The sequence below is a fragment of the Eschscholzia californica genome, unplaced genomic scaffold (assembly GCF_041429995.1).
Source record: "Eschscholzia californica isolate CP2 unplaced genomic scaffold, dmEscCali1.0.p SCAF_1, whole genome shotgun sequence".
Classification (NCBI taxonomy): Eukaryota; Viridiplantae; Streptophyta; class Magnoliopsida; order Ranunculales; family Papaveraceae; genus Eschscholzia; species Eschscholzia californica.
The window spans coordinates 27,667,965-27,684,731 of record NW_028238198.1 but is presented as its reverse complement, the minus strand read 5'-3'; the positions used below and the strand labels follow the sequence as shown (position 1 = coordinate 27,684,731).

At 35.3% G+C, this 16,767-nt stretch overlaps 1 protein-coding gene across 3 annotated transcripts; it reads left to right on the top strand.

The window, feature by feature from the left end:
- The first annotated feature begins 8,383 nt into the window (after positions 1-8,383).
- LOC147565695 (ankyrin repeat-containing protein At5g02620-like) lies at positions 8,384-11,542 on the top strand. Of its 3 annotated transcripts, none has more exons than XM_086652200.1 (4): positions 8,384-8,841; positions 8,962-9,578; positions 9,909-10,318; positions 10,467-11,542. In XM_086652200.1, the coding sequence occupies exons 2-4, from the start codon at positions 9,287-9,289 to the stop codon at positions 11,334-11,336; spliced, it is 1,572 nt and encodes a 523-aa protein (XP_086508326.1). In that variant the 5' UTR covers positions 8,384-8,841; positions 8,962-9,286; the 3' UTR covers positions 11,337-11,542. The 3 variants fall into 3 exon arrangements, with proteins under 3 accessions (XP_086508326.1, XP_086508328.1, XP_086508327.1); XM_086652202.1 differs by having other exon boundaries at positions 8,411-8,841; positions 8,959-9,578; XM_086652201.1 differs by having other exon boundaries at positions 8,466-8,841; positions 8,930-9,578.
- Positions 11,543-16,767: the final 5,225 nt, after the last annotated feature.

The window sequence follows — 16,767 nt, the reverse complement described above, 5'->3', positions numbered from 1 at the left end:
ATTTCTCAATCTAGTTCCCTACAGTAAGGTTAAGATCTCTTTTAGATGGGTCACAACAATCATTCTTTTTTCTTATGTTTTGTTTTAATCTTAATTGATTTTTATGTTAATTGAGTTATGGATTATGCATAGAAATAATCACTCTAATCAAACAAAAGTTATTTCTCAATAGTGGTCTCCCAATTCCCAGTATTAGTGTCTTCATTTTTTTTAGGTCACTGTTTTGGGGAAAGCAGAAAAATTTCCGAGGAAGACGGTGCAAAATCCAAAAAGCGCAAACCAAACGCACCTTAGAAGTTGCCGGCAGAAAGTTGTCGACGACGGCCGAAAGTCGCCGGCAGAAAGTCGCTGGCGACGACCGAAAGTCGCCGGCGACGGCCGAAGACTTCATCATCTTCCATCTCTCTCCTTTCTCTCTCTCTCTCTCCTGCCTCTCTTTCTCTTCCGTTTCTCTTTCTTCTCTCCTTTCTCTCTCTAAATTCCGACGAAGGGAATGGTTCGTTCACCGGAACCTTCGTCTGTCGTCTGGAACTGGAGTTCAGATCCAATGAAAATCCCTAAAGTGTTGCATTGTAATTTGGGTCAGGATTGTGAGGGTTTTCTTCTTCACATTTATCAGAAAATCAAGATTCAGTTTTTATCCGGGTTAGTTGACCTAACTCACCACTATTTGAGCTTCGATTACCGAAGTTGAAGGTGTCTTTCTGAACTATATCATCAGGATCTTTAATGGCAAAATCAGAGGGAAAACTGAGGGTAATTTAGATAATAGATCTTCAAGACTAGAAGTGGGTAAGAAAGGTGGAATTGAAAAAAAAAAACTCCTCCTTCTCCACTGATATGTGGATTCCCTAAATTCATGGATTTTCTTGGTGTTTCTTCAATTCTTTCTCCATGAAAGAAATTTGTCATCTGGATATTGAATGTTAAGGTATTTGGATATTGAGAAGGTACCCAATTTGGTCCCCGAATCGTGAAAACACCAGGTTTACTTTGTACGTAGATGAATTTTCTCTCGATATTGATTACTAGGTTGAGATCTTCAACAATCTGAAAAACCCATTTCACCATTAATGATTAATGAAGTTATTATTTTCATAATAATCTAGAGAGATAGATAGAAAGTAAGAAAGAAAATGAAAGACCTTTTCTAGAGAACCCAGTTGAATTGCACCTTCTGTAACTGAAACAATTGCAATAGTCTACAAAAAGAAATTTGAATCAGAGATTTTAGTATTTGATTGAATCTTACTAGGGTTTTCTTTATCCTCACCTGAATTCCTGTCTTGAACTGAATTTCCCATGATTTTGGAGTTCAAATCCGGAATTTAGAGAGAGAAAGGAGAGGAGAGAGAGAGAAATAGAAGAGAGATAGAGGCAGAAGAGAGAAGAGAGAGAGGGTGAGAGTCGGCCGGAATTAGAGTCGCCGACGTTAATGGTGGAAGCCGCCGGAGTTCTAATTGAGGTAGAAGAGAAGAAGAGATAATAAAAAATTAAAAGGGTGATGTTTGGAAGAAACAAAAAAAAATTGTTTCCACCCAAAACTTATTGCCCCAAAAATTTAGTTTATTTCCCAAAAAAAATTAAAAGGGTGATGTTTGGTGTAAACTTTCACATTTAGTTGTTCACATATAAACGAGGTATGTAAAGGTATGTAAGGGCAAGTCCAATGTGGGGCTCGGGCTCCCAATTTTGGGAGCCCTTGATTTTTAGGAGCCCTGGGGCTTTTTTCAATTCCAACGTCGGGCTCCTAACAGGGGGCTCCCAAATCAAAATTATACACGTGTGTAATGTACGTGTGCGGACTTTTAATTTCAATTTTCAACTATAAATTATTAATTTTAAATATAAAATTGAAATTTAATATTATGTTAGAGAGAGAGAAGGAATTTTGAAAATATAAAAAAATTAAAAAAGGAAAAAATTAGAGAAATGATTGGAAAAACAAATTTAAAACAATTTATATTTTTTGAAAAAAAATTAATTTAAAAAAAAAATTAAAAAGAAGTGGGGTGGATCCCCTTTTTAGGGGATCCACCCCAAATATGGCCGTTGGGATACCCCCAACGGCCATATTTGGGGCTGGGAGCCCCCCAGCCCGGGCTCCCATTTGGGAGCCAGGGAGCATGGGGCTCCCAGCCCCACCGGGAGCCCAGCCCCGGGGCTCCCGGGTTGGAGCATGTGGGCTGGGGCTCCCAAATTTTGAATTTGGGAGCCGCAGCCCCCCCACATTGGAGTTGCTCTAACTCTCATGAAGTTTTCAGAGGAGAGAAACAAGAATGATGTATCGTCCATGTAAACAATGTGATTTTATCACTTATTAATGGAAATGGTTCCCTTGGCTTCAAAAAAAAAAACATATAAACGAGGTGTGTTACTTTTATTGTGCAAATCCAATTAGGGCTCTTTCAAGATAATCACATGATTAACGACGACGAATCATAAACCGCAAACTAAGATACTCTGTGGACCCACCACGTGGAGAAAGAAGAAGACATGGCCGGCTTGACCCACGTTCGCATCAGTCAACGGGATCCACCCCTTCTCTTCTTTCTTTCATCACCACTCTCTTATAGTTGCCTAGTTGGGTTAACTTCAATTTGACCCCCAATTTGTGACTAACTTGAACATTTGGTCTCCTCCATATTTGTTCTATGTAGAGAAAGACAAAGATGCATGGTGAAGGAGGTGGTCGTGGTGGTGGTGGTGGTGGTGGTGGTGGATGGGAGGGAAGAAGGAGGAAGAAGCATTTTGAAAAGAAAAAAAGTTTTAGTCGTCGACAGATGGTTGGTCGGTCATCGACAGTTGGTTGGTCAATCGTCTGTCAACGACTGTTTTCGACGAAAAGATAGATAGAGGACTTTGAGGAAATATTTTGAAACGAATGTTAAAAAGAGGGAAGAGATGTTGAGCGTTAAGTTTGACTATCAAAATCATAATTTTGGACGTTAAATTCTCTAGTGTCTCGCATATTGAGGGCCAAATCGAAATTAACCCTTTACAGTTCTACTTTACATTATTTCCCCTCTTGGCTATAAGGAATGCCAATTCTCTTTTTATGGACTATTAAGGAGTAGTTTTGTACTACAGTCTAGTAGTTGTACACGTTCTCTGAGTGGAATAGACACAAATTAGGCTGTGTCCTTTTCATTGTGTGAATCTATTTCATTTATATTTGACTTGTTCTAGTTAGGGTAAAATACTCCTTTCTAATGATTTTAGATAACAGATTTTTAGTTCAGCTTTATTTTTGTTTGACTCAAATAGACCTACGATCATTTTGAGTCATCCATTGAGACGAATTATCTAAAAACAAATATTTTGAAAACAATCTAGGTCAGCCATATCACACCATTCGGGTGAATCAATTCCACCTTAGGTTGGTAGTTTATAATAGTGTGATTAAATTCTTACGTACAATTTAGGTTCTTAATCATGATATTCATATTTAGTTATAAATATTTCGTGAAGATTTTATAACAATTTATATGCATACTCTATTCTTTTCATGTATCTATATCATGTCATCTAAAATGAAATAGAGATGTCATTTTGTTCAATTTAATGATCACTAAAAAACGCCAAAATGAGGATTCCGTCTAAAATGTATTAGGCCTCATTTGGGAACACGTATAGCTTATTTCAATAGCTTTTTTTTCCATAGCTTAAATAAAAGTGCTTTATAATAAACTATCGCGGTTGTTTGGTACGACAAAATAAAAGTTATATTTTATCTGCAAAAGCTATTACGAAACGTTTGGTAGAAAAAGCTAAATGTGACTACCAACTACTAGATTTTTTTTATTTCTCATTTTTTTTTGTTAACAGCACCAAACATTTTATTTTCAAAAATTTTCAAAAAAAATTCTATAAATTTCGACAAAAAAACAAATTCTATAAATTTATGGATAATAATGCATTATGATAAATAAATAAAGCACCAAACATTTTATCTAGATTTGTATTGAACTGTTGTAACAAAAAAAAATTGTATTGAACTTCTCAAATACAAAGGTAAGTAAATCTCTGGACTATAACCCGATTAGATCTTATTTTTGACTCATTTCCAACTTTCTCTCACTAAAGAAATTTCAACTTTCTCTCACTAAAGACATCCACCCCTTATCCAAGTGAAGATGATTTTCACCCAAACCCAAATGGTGATGAAGTCAGAGGGCAAAAATGCTAAACAAATCCAGCTGGGTTCTTCTTTTAAAAGCTCACAGAGGTGTGGGTTGTTTTGCTTCAATTGGTTCAACAATGTCAACCCTAGTTTCAACATCTTTTGGTAACTTGATTTGGGGTTCTAAGGAATTTTTTATTTTGGTTTACCTTAGATGGGTTTTGATTAGGTAGAATATCTTGCTCCTCTTCAATTTCTCCTTAATGCTTGTATTATTTTGTTTTCCATTCAAAGTTTAGATCGATTTGTTTTTTGTTTGGGTTGTCTTTGGATTCAATTGAAGAAGATCAAATTCCGAAAGAAACAGTACCAGGTATTGAAGCTAGTGGTGGAAATTCAGAAGATAATTACTTCTCAATGGTTCATCAAATTTCCATGTGTAATAAAAAATAGGCAACTTAATCCTGATTGTTCTACTTTTCCCGCTTAGAGATTTTGGTGGATTGCCCAAATTGATTATGGGTTTCAATGAAAGCTTAGTTTGAAGGTTAGAACTATGAAATCTTAACAGGAAGATGAAAGAAGGGAGAGAAGAAAGAGTCGGCCCAAATCACCGTGCATAGCTTCCCGAATAAGCTAAATGCAGAAGCCAGAAATTTCTGGCTTCTGCTTTTTAAGGAAAATGAGCTTTTTTGGCTTAAAAAAAGCGGTAGCTTTTTGCACCCAAACATGAAAAAAATTCAAAAAGCGCTTAAAATAAGCTAAAAGCTGGCTTTTAGCTTATTTTAAGCGTTTCCAAACGAGGCCTTACCCTATTTTGAATAAGTCCAATTCGGAAAAAATAAAGAATTCGTATAGAAGTCCCGATTTGGGTGGTTAATTAGCGTTAGGTTCGACTATGAAAATGTCACATTTAAGGCCAATATATAAAATTCTTCATAACAAGGATGTGCGAAAAGCGCAAGGGTTTATGTCAGACCCATAGTAACAGATGACTCATCACATGTTAAAGTTGTAGTACGCAACCGTATTAGTATTTGATACATTGACATTTGTATGTGACTTCTTGACACTCTCAACCTGAACTTTTGACCTTTCAACAAAAAAAAAAACCTGAATTTTTGACCTTGCCCTTTATATTTTTTTTCTTGACCATAGAAACCTCTAATTTATTATCCATGATTTGTAGACTTTTCCGCTAAAATCCCCTTCAAGTCAGTAGCTCACCTAAAACAGTGCATCTAGAGGTATAAGATATTTAACATGATTTGGCCGTCTATGGTGAAAGGGAGATAGAAAAAATATAACAAGGATGGAATTATTTTCGTACTTTAAGCGCAAAAAAAGAAAGTTTCACTAATTTCCAATTAAAATAGGAGTATCCCTAATTGGACCTTACTGTGGAGGAAACAATGCTAAACTCCCTACCCTTATATTCTTGAGTTAATTCCTATATGACCCCCCTGCTTTGTGACCAGCTTCCTTTATGACCTTTTTTTTTCGTAAATTCAAATATGACCCCCTATTTTCAAGTAAATGTCATTACTACCCTTCTTAATTTTAAATTTAAAATATTTAAAAAAGGTTATTTCCACCTCACCCCTCTCTCTCTCTCCACCTCATCTCTCTCTACAACTCACCCCTTTCTCTCTCTCCAATTCACCTCTCTCTCTCTCCAACTCACCTCTCTCTCTCTTTCCAACTCACCTCTCTCTCTCTCTCCAACTCAATCTTCTCTCTCTCCAACTCACCTTCATCTTCTCCGATTAAAGTCGCCGGCCGAAAAATTTTCCGGCCGGCGACCTCAAAAAAAAAAAAAAAATTCCTCTCATTTCTCTCTCTCTCTAAAAACTCCGGCGAAGGGGGTTTCCCTTCGCCGGAGCCGTGAACAGACCAGATCGGTCTGTTCACGAGTAGACCAGATCGGTCTGTTCACGAGCAGACCTTTCAAGGTCTGCCGTGAACATACCAGATCTGGTCTGTTCACAAGCAGACCTTTCAAGGTCTGTCGTGAACGTACCGATCTGGTCTGTTCACGGCTCCGGCGAGGGGAAACCCCCTTCGTCGGAGTTTTTTTAGAGTGAGAGAGAGATGAGAGGAAAAAAAAAAATTTCTTGGAGGTCGCCAGGCGGAAAATTTTTCGGCCGGCGACTTTAATCGGAGAAGATGAAGGTGAGTTGGAGAGAGAGAGAGAGGTGAGTTGGAAAGAGAGAGAGAGAGAGGTGAGTTGGAAAGAGAGAGAGAGAGGTGAGTTGGAAAGAGAGAGAGAGAGGTGAGTTGGAAAGAGAGAGAGAGAGGTGAATTGGAGAGGGAGATAGGGGTGAGTTGTAGAGAGAGATGAGGTGGAGAGAGAGAGAGGGATGAGGTGGAAATAACTTTTTTTAAATGTTTTAAATTTAGAATTAAGAAGGGTAGTAATGACATTTAGGGGGGGTATTCATGTCCCCCAATGTCCGTGTTATTGGTTGGGGACATTTGAAATGTCCCCAAATGTCCGTGTTATTGGTTGGGGACATTTCAAATGTCTCCAAATGTCCGTGTTATTGGTTGGAGACATTTCAAATGTCTCCAAATGTCTGTGTTATTCGTTCGGGACACGAAATTAGGGACATTTCAAGACAAATTGTTTTTTGGGACATTTGGAGACATTTTAGTGTAAATTTGGAGAGCTTTTGGAGAGAAAATGTCTCTCAAAATATGGAAGACACTTGGGGACATTTGAGTAAGGAAGATAATAAAAATAATTATTATTACCAAATCATATTATAATAATATTATCTTATTATTATATTACTACATTATTGTATTATTATTATTATTACTATTACTATTATTATTATTATTATTATTATTATTATTATTATTATTATTATTATTATTATTATTATTATTATTATTATTATATATTTGAGTAAGGAAGGTAATAAAAATAATAATTATTATCAAATCATATTATTATAATATTATCTTATTATTATATTACTATATTATTGTATTATTATTACATTATATTATATTATATTATATTACATTATATTATATTATATTATATTACATTATATTATATTATATTATATTATATTATATTATATTATATTATATTATATTATATTATATTATATTATATTATATTATATTATTATTATATTATATTATATTATATTATATTATATTATATTATATTATTATTATTATTATTATTATATTAATATTTAACTATATTAAATAATAAATATTTACCAATTGTCCATCAATGTCCACAGATATCTACAGATGTCTACGAAAGTCGAAAAATATATATTTGGAAATATTAACTAATTTTTTTTATTTCATATGGTAAGACAGTAATAATATTAAAAATAATAAATATCAACTAAATATCTATCAATGTCCACAGATATTAACGGATGTCTATGAAAGTCGAAAAATATATTTTCAAAGTAGTAGGGCAAATTTATTTCGTATGATTAGACAATAATGATTACATTAAAATAATAAATGTCTACCAACTGCCATCAATGTCCTCAGATATCCACAGATGTCCACAAAAGTCGAAAAATATATTATTGAAACATGAGTACAAATATATTATTTCATATGGTTTGACAATAATGATAATATTAAAATAATAAATGTCTATCAATTATCCTTCAATGATGAGATAATAATAATAATAATAATAATAATAATAATAATAATAATAATAAATAATAATAATAATAATAATAATAATAATATCCACTACACATTTTGTCCATGGATTCAATATGTTGAAATGTCCCCAGGACATTTTGTCCATGAACCAAATGTCTTGAAATGTCACTGAGACATTTTGTCTATGAATCAAATGTCCTGAAATGTCCATAAAGACATTTTGTCTACGGACAAATGTCCCGAAATGTTATGAAATGTCTCTGGAACATTTTGTCTCTGAGTGTCCTCCAATGTCCTGAACCACTACCCCCCCCTTAATTGAAAATAGGGGGCCATATTTGAATTTACGAAAAAAAAGGGGCCATAACGGAAGCTGGTCACAAAGTAGGGGGTCATATAGGAATTAACTCTATATTCTTTCTCTTTTCTCTCTAAAATGACTAGTCTAGCATATCTTGGGGCAAATCAAGAATTAAGCATGTTTGAAAAATAATTAATGGACCCTACCCTTATTCTGTTAAGGACCTTAGATTAATTTAGATTGAAAAGAAACCCCACATAATAATCCTTTATGGTTTCTTGTCATCCACCATGATTTTCCTTTTTACGATAGGGACTGCCTGTAATCGCAATACCCATCAATATTTTTTTCATAGGTCTTCTTCCTCTGTTTATACTTTACACTTTAGAGAGAGAGAGAGAGAAGAAAGTGGGCAGATAGAGAGATAAATGTTGCTTCTGTTTTTTAGTTTACTTCACTGCTTAAAAATCAACTAATACTTCAATAAGAAATTGTCAAAAATACCGTTTTTATTGTCATTATTTCTAAATAAAGTTCTTCTTAGCTTGTCTTTTTGAGATTCATAAAGTTTTTGCCCTGGGTTTGATTTTGATCCTTTCCTTTTGTTTTTTCACTTTGATCTTTCTTTTTTGCTTTCTCTATATAAAAAATTAAAAGTTGGGTTTTCAGTATTTTTTTTGTTGATAATTTATGTTAACTTAGCTTCAAGGTTCTTGAGGAAGTAGAAGAAGAAGAGAGAGAAGGTTTGGTGTTCCAAATCCAGGTGAATTTTCATGATGAAATCATTCTTAATTTTGATTTTTTCAAGGTACCCATTTTTTATAATGAAGTTTAAGACTAATAAATTACAGTATTTTTGTTGTTTATCTCTCTAATTAAGCAGGATATAGATTCAAGTTGCAGAAATTGTCAGATAAAAGAGAAGAAAAAAGGGAACAAAACCCAGTGTTCTTCACGTGTTTAAAATAATTTTAACAATGGAATTCCCCAAATTCTATCCTCTGGGTTCTTTTAAAATATAATTATTCAGTTCTAAATTATTGTTTTCTGATCTGGGTTGTTCATCAAAGTTGTGATTTTAGCTTAAAAATCAAGATTGTCACAGAACAGAGAGAGAGTGTGTGTGTGTGTGTTCTTCAATCTTTAATGAAGTCCAAGAAGATGGCAATAATACTTCTTGTGTGAAGCAACAACCAACAAAGAAGGTCATGACAAAACAATTAACAGGAAAAAGAGATGATACTCCATTACATTCAGCAACAAGAGCTAGAAATTTGGATGAGATTAAACAAATTCTTACTAGTACTGAAAATGAAGAACTTAAATTTTTATTATCGAAACAGAATCAACCTGGAGAAACAGCTCTTTATGTTGCATCTGAATATGGTCATCTTGATTTAGTACAAGAGATGATCAAGTATTATGATTTAGTTTCAGCTGGAATTAAAGCTCGTAACGGTTATGATGCATTTCATATCGCTGCGAAACAAGGAGACTTGGGTAAAATCAATATCATTTCTCTTCATTTTATTTTATTTTCTTTTGTTTATTGTAAGCAAGTTTTTTGAAAGGTTTTCGGAAACAATAAATTGGAAGATTGGAAAGCTATAGACTTCGGAGCTCGTCAATCTCGATTCTTTTAGACAGTAATTTGCCCTCACTAGGTCTTGGTATATGACAGATTTGAGACAGATGGAGAAATAGTCTGAAATGATTGATCCTCTGGGGTTCAGGGTTTGAATCTTACTGTGTTCGAGAAAAGAAAATGCAGCTTGATTCGAGCTGAAAATGGGTATTAACAGTAGGATAACATTTTTTTTTTTTTTGCAGAGATAGTGAAGGTTCTTTGGAAAGCTCATCCAGAGTTATCAATGACGGTTGATCTTTCAAATACAACAGCTTTACATACTGCAGCAACACAAGGGCATATTGAAGTGGTGAATTTTCTATTAGAAGTTGATGGAAGTTTAGCGAAGATCACAAGAAGTAACAAGAAAACTGCACTTCATTCGGTGGCGAGGAACGGTCATTTGGAGGTTTTAAAGGCACTCCTAAGTAAAGAACCAGGCATAGTAACATTATACGACAAGAAAGGGCAGACGGCTCTTCACATGGCGGTGAAAGGACAAAAGCTAGAAATAGTTGAGGAGTTGATCAAGGCAAATCCTTCTTTGGTTAATATCGTTGATACCAAAGGAAATACACCATTACATGTAGCAGCCCGAAAGAATCGAGCTAAGGTATAAATGTGGTTTGTAGCTTGTGTTGTTTAGTTTGCAATATTCGACTTTAGATTCTCTTTTGGTGTCTTTTGTGCTAGACATGATGCGTGTGCGCTTTTTAGTCATTGATGTAACGAGTACTTTCGTGTCATTTTGCTTTGTGTAGATTGTATTGAAGCTACTAGACCAAGAGGAAACCGATAGAAAAGCAGTTAACAGAGTAGGAGAGACGGCTCGTGACACAGCAGAGAAAATTGGGAACTCTGAAATCATTGACATTCTAAGGGAATATGGTGTTCTGAGTGCTAAGGAGATTAGGCCACCTCCCACAAGCTCGGCCCGAGAGCTTAAGCAAACAGTTAGCGACATAAAGCACGAAGTTCATTACCAACTTGAGCATACCCGTCAAACAAGAAAACGGGTACAAGGAATTCAACATCGGATATATAAGATGCACGCAGAAGGCCTAAACAATGCTATCAATTCTACAACTGTGGTTGCAGTTCTTATAGCTACTATTGCATTTGCAGCTATCTTCTCTGTTCCGGGCCAATTTGAAGACGACCCAGAAAACGTTCCTGAGGGGAAGTCTGTTGGCGAAGCCCGAATAGCATCAAAAGCCCCATTCTTGGTTTTCTTTGTTTTCGATTCAGTAGCTCTCTTCATATCTCTGGCTGTTGTTTTGGTGCAGACTTCTGTTGTTGTCATCGAAAGGAAAGCGAAGAAGCAAATGGTTGCAGTCATAAACAAACTAATGTGGTTAGCTTGTGTACTCATATCAATAGCATTCTTGGCATTAGCTTTCATCGTTGTGGGCAAGAACGAGATGTGGTTAGCAATATGGGTGACGATTATAGGAGCGGTAATCATGGTAACGACACTAGGAACAATGGGTTATCTTGTGACAAGGCATCGTCTCGAAGTTTCAAATAGGAGAAGCATTAGAAAGTCATCGTTAGGGAGTAGGTCTCGTTCGTGGACTTTATCAACACCCGAGACAGAGATTAGCGAGCTTAAGACAATGTATGCAATTTGAGATCTTTTTTACGCCTTATTTCCTTCTTTTAGATGGAAAGGTCGTTCATCTTTCTTTTATATAGCTTTTTTCGTGCAGATGTAAAATCGGAAAATTCGCATGTAATTACTATATCATCTATTCATCCAGTCCTTTCTAAGGAGTGTTTTTGGAGCCGCTCTTTTTGTAATGAGAGAGTTCAATATATTACCAAAGTTTATTATTAACGTCCTAGTGTCAAAACGAACAAGATACATGATATTCCTACATACAAGGCATTAAGTTTTGGTGGAAACTCGAAATAATCGCCCAAAATATTGACTATGTTTATCTTGATCTGGATTGAAATATTTTGGGGCTCATTACTTAAATGCATTACAGAGAAAGGAATATGGTAATTGGAAAGAAAAATTCTATTTCTCCCTCCATTTTGGTGCCTCCCCAAGCCCTCCGCCGATATGGCGTCGTATTACTGGAGTATATTTTTTCACAGTTCTCTCTCCAGTTGCTCCACATTCAAGTGATATGTTGCCACATCGTCGGAGGGCTGGGAGAGGGACCAAAATGGAGAGATGAATAGAACTTCTCGGAAAACATGACAAACTAGGTTGCCTATAGAATTTGATCATAATGGACCACTGGTATGTTCTTTAGCAAAAGAATGGGTCAGGTCTGAAGCCCAAGCTTGATATCAAATTCCCAATTCTGTTTTTTGAGAAAATAAAAAGCAATAGTGGAAATACGAAAGGTCGGTGTTACGGAGAAATAAAGAAATTTTCTGGGGTGTGCGTTTTGGGTGGAAACATAAAAAAATAGACTTTTTTATTTCCCCAAACAACCAAATCATTTTCAGCTTCTTCTTCTTATTAGCTACCACCACCTTCTCCGGCTACTTCCACCATCTTTGGCGACATTTTTTTCTCCTCCTCTCCATCTCCGACGACTTCATCTTCGTCTATCTCATTATTCTTCTAAACATTTGGATCATCCAAAAAACTGAAATCGATTTCTGTAACCGATACTTTTTCCCCCAATTTTCTCTTCTTCATCTCTCTACATTCTTATTATTACCTAAATCACTTCCCAAATCGATTAATTTCCCTTTTCTTGGTTGATGCTTTTCTATTCTGATTATAGAATATCAATTGCTTTGATTCATCATCATTTGATTACCCTAATTTAAAGGTATTCAACTACTACTAAATTAGTAGTAGTACTTTTTATATTCGTTTTAGAAATTAGAGTTTTCTTTTGGCCTTGATTGTGATTGAATTTCTGATGAATCAATTACAGGATTATGAGGTTTACTTACTACCTTTGATTTATCATGTTAAATTTGACTCTTGTATGACTATTGATTCATATTATAGCTTATGAAATCAGAAATCTTAACAATATCATCTTTTTCTTCGTGTACTGTGTTTCATTTGACTTGATTATTTGATTTGTTGTGTTTCTTAAATTGGCTTTGAACGCCGTATTAGGTTCCAAATGAGACAGAGAGAAGAAAGAGAGAGAAGAAAGAGAAACAGAAGAGAGAGAGGGGAGAGAGAGTGTTAAGGATAAGGACTTCTCTAACAAAACAGAATAGGAAATTCTGTTTTGGAAGTCAGTTAGTAGTGGGTCAGTTAGTTAATAAGGTTGTTACCAAGTTAGTTATGAATCAGTTACTAGTTAGTTGTTTCTCTCTCAAAGAAACCTATATAAAAGTCATCTTTGTATCTGAAAATCATATCAATAAAGGAATTCTATTTTCTCTCTTTCTCTCTCTCTTAATTTCAACATGGTATCTGAGCCTTGAGCTTGAAGCTCAAATCTTCATCTTCTTCTTCTTCTTCATTTTTTTTTTCTCTGTTAATTCTTCTTTAATTTGGTTAATCTCTTCTGTTTCTTAAGAATGTCTTCTGAATCTTCGAATGCATCTTCAACCACTTCAATTCTTCCACCACCTTCTACAATAAATCAATACATCTCTAATAAACTCACTTCCACCAATTATATTTTCTGGAAATCGCAATTTCTTCCTCTACTTCGAACATATGATGTTTTAGGTTTTGTTGATGGTTCCATTCCTTGTCCATCTCGTCTGATACGAACTTCATCAACTTCTGAACTTACTCCTAATCCTGATTATATTGCGTGGCAAAAACATGATCAAATGATTCTAAGCTGGTTATTATCTTCTCTCACTGAAGAAACTCATAGTCAAGTTATTGATCTAAACACATCAAAAGAGGTATGGACTGAACTTGAGAGATCATATTCATCACATTCAAAAGCTAGAATCTCAAATCTTAAGAATGATCTTCAAAATTTGAAGAAAGGAGATGATAATATTCAAGTTTATTTCAATAAAGCCAAATCAATTGCACTTCAGCTAAAACAGGCATCTAAACCTATTGATGATGATGATCTCATAGATGCAATTATCAGAGGTCTATCTTCTGATTTCGGATCTTTTCGTGCTGCCTTCTCTCTAAAAACTGAACAAGTATCAGTCAACGAATTACTTGGTCTTTTGTTGATCGAAGAAAATAGGTTACAACAAGAACATCAATCCAATCTTGCAGCGGCTTCTTTGAATATAACTCAAGCTGTTTCTTCAGACAAAAGTAGAATCAATTCTTATCCAAGTTTTTCACGAGCATTCTCATCTTATAGAGGTCGAGGACGAACTGATTACAGAGTTCATGGAAGATCAAATTTCAGAGGTCGTTCCTCTTATAATCGAATAGTACCCTCTTCGACTTTTTCTTATAATTCTGCTCCTTGTCAGATTTGTGGTAAGCCTGGTCATACAGCATTTTTTTGTTATCATAAGAACAACATTGCCTATCAACCAAGGTCAGTTCCCTCAACTCCTGAAATTACTTCTAATTTTACTGAATTTGAAGATCAAATCCCAAATTTTTATCCAAATCAGTCTTATGCATATTGTGATTCATCCTACTGTCATGACACTCCATATAATTTTCATCATGATCCCTCTTTGGAAATGCTTCATCCATGCACTGAATTAGCTTCAGATCAATCTGAAATGCCTTCTTCGTTTCCTGAAATACATAATTCCTATCTCTCTCCTCCTACTTCTACATCTTCTTCTCATTTACATCGATCCTTCAACTGGCCTGTATCTACTTCTACTACTTGGAATCCTGACTCAGGAGCTTCTCATCATGTCACATCTGATTTATCAAACTTAGACATTGAAACAAACTACAAAGGCAAAGGACAAGTCAGAGTTGGCAATGGAGCAGGTTTGCCCATTACTCATACTGGTTCTTCTTATGCTTTGTCAAATTCAAACTCTTTTTTGTTACAAAATATACTTCATGTGCCTAGTATTACTAAGAACTTACTTTCTGTTCATCAATTTGCCAAAGATAATAACTGCTTTTTTCAATTTTTCCCTGATTTTTTTCAATGTCAAGGATCTTCAAACACATAAAGATCTCCTTCATGGACCTTGTATAGATGGCCTTTATCATCTAAGACTACAATCTCAGTCTTCAACTCAGCAACCTACTGCTTTTGCTAGCTCTTTAGCTCCTGATTGGCATTCAAGACTCGGGCATCCTGCCTTCAGAACTATGAAGCATGTTCTTTTGTCTAATGAGCTTCAATTTTCTTCTCTTTCTCCTTATGTTTGTGACTCTTGTCAGAGAGCAAAAAGTCATGCTTTGCCTCATTTTTCTAGTTTTTCTTCTGCAACTTCTCCATTGGAAATTGTACACTCGGATGTCTGGGGTCCAGCTCCAATGGCTTCTCTCAATGGCTATAAATACTATGTTACTTTTCTTGATGAATTTACCAGGTATACCTGGATTTTTCCATTAACACAGAAGTCTGAGGTATTTTCTATCTTTTTGTTATTCAAAGCTCATGTTGAAAACATATTTTGTTCAAAAATAAAGTTTCTTCAATCTGATTGGGGTGGTGAGTATAGGAATGTCTCTACTTATTTACAAAACCATGGTATTGGTCATAGGCTGTCATGCCCTCACGATCATGCCCAAAATGGCATGATTGAAAGAAAACATAGGCATATTGTTGAAACTGGATTAGCTCTTCTGGCTCATGCTCAACTTCCTCTTAGTTTTTGGGAATTTGCTTTTGATACTGCTGTCTTTCTTATTAACAGACTTCCCTCAAGTGTTCTTTCAAATATATCTCCTCTTGAGACATTATTTGGGGTGAAACCCAATTACAACTTTCTCAAAGTATTCGGTTGTGGCTGTTACCCTTGCTTAAGACCTTACAATAGGCATAAGTTTGACTTCAAGTCATCTCTACATATATTCTTGGGTTATAGCCCAAGACACAAGGGTTACAAGTGCTATAATCCTTCAACAAAGCGGATAGTCATCTCTGTGAATGTTGTTTTTGATGAAACGTTGTTTCCTTATTCTTTATTAACAACATCTCCTTCGCCTATCTCTTCACATAGTCATTCATTTCCTCTCTCCCCACCTCCTATACAAAATGCTTATCCTGTTCAGCAACCTTCTGTAATGCCATCATTATCTCCTACCTTTACCTCTCCCACTCCATCCAATGCCTCTTTACCTAATGCTAATACTTTACCCACTACTGCCCCTCTTCCTCTTCCAGTACCTATTACATCTTCTCATCCTATGGTAACTCGTACAAGAGACGGCACTCGAAAGGCAAAAGTTTTTCAGACATCTTCCTCTGATCAGCATCTAGAAATAACACCTACTACTCATCTTCAAGCTTTAAAGGATCCTAAGTGGAGAGCTGCTATGTCTGAAGAAGTAAATGCTCTACTTCAAAATAGGACCTGGTCTCTCGTTCCTGCCTCTAAAGATATGAATTTAGTTGGCTGCAAATGGGTTTTTCGAATTAAAAAGAATGCCGATGGCTCTATTGCTCGATACAAAGCCAGATTAGTAGCTAGAGGATTCAATCAAATTGAAGGATTGGACTTCGATGAAACTTTTAGTCCTGTTATTAAACCTGTCTCAATTAGAATAATCCTCTCTTTAGCTGTTTCTAAGTCATGGCCTATTCGACAACTTGACATTAAGAATGCTTTCTTAAATGGCATCCTTAAAGAGGACGTTTATATGTTGCAGCCCCCAGGCTTTGTTGATGAAGATCATCCTCACCATGTGTGTAAGCTTCATAAGTCTCTTTATGGCCTTAATCAAGCTCCCCGAGCTTGGTTTGAAAGGCTTAGCAATTTTTTATTATCCCAAGGCTTTTCATCTTCGAAAACAGATCCATCTTTGTTCTTTCACATACAAGGATCTGATGTTGTCTATATCCTCATCTATGTTGATGATATACTTATTACAGGAAGTAATGCTTTATTGGTTCGGCAACTTATTGCTTCGCTTGCCTCAGAATTTGCTATAACAGACCTGGGTAATCTCAATTTCTTTCTTGGTATAGAAGTTTTGCCCACATCTACAGGAATTCTTCTTTCTCA

Coding starts and splice junctions, on each gene's coding strand:
- LOC147565695 (XM_086652200.1), top strand. CDS start 9,287: ATGACAAAACAATTAACAGGAAAAAGAGATGATACTCCATTACATTCA. Junction 9,579..9,908: donor TGCGAAACAAGGAGACTTGG/GTAAAATCAATA, acceptor TTTTTTTTGCAG/AGATAGTGAAGGTTCTTTGG. Junction 10,319..10,466: donor CCCGAAAGAATCGAGCTAAG/GTATAAATGTGG, acceptor TGCTTTGTGTAG/ATTGTATTGAAGCTACTAGA.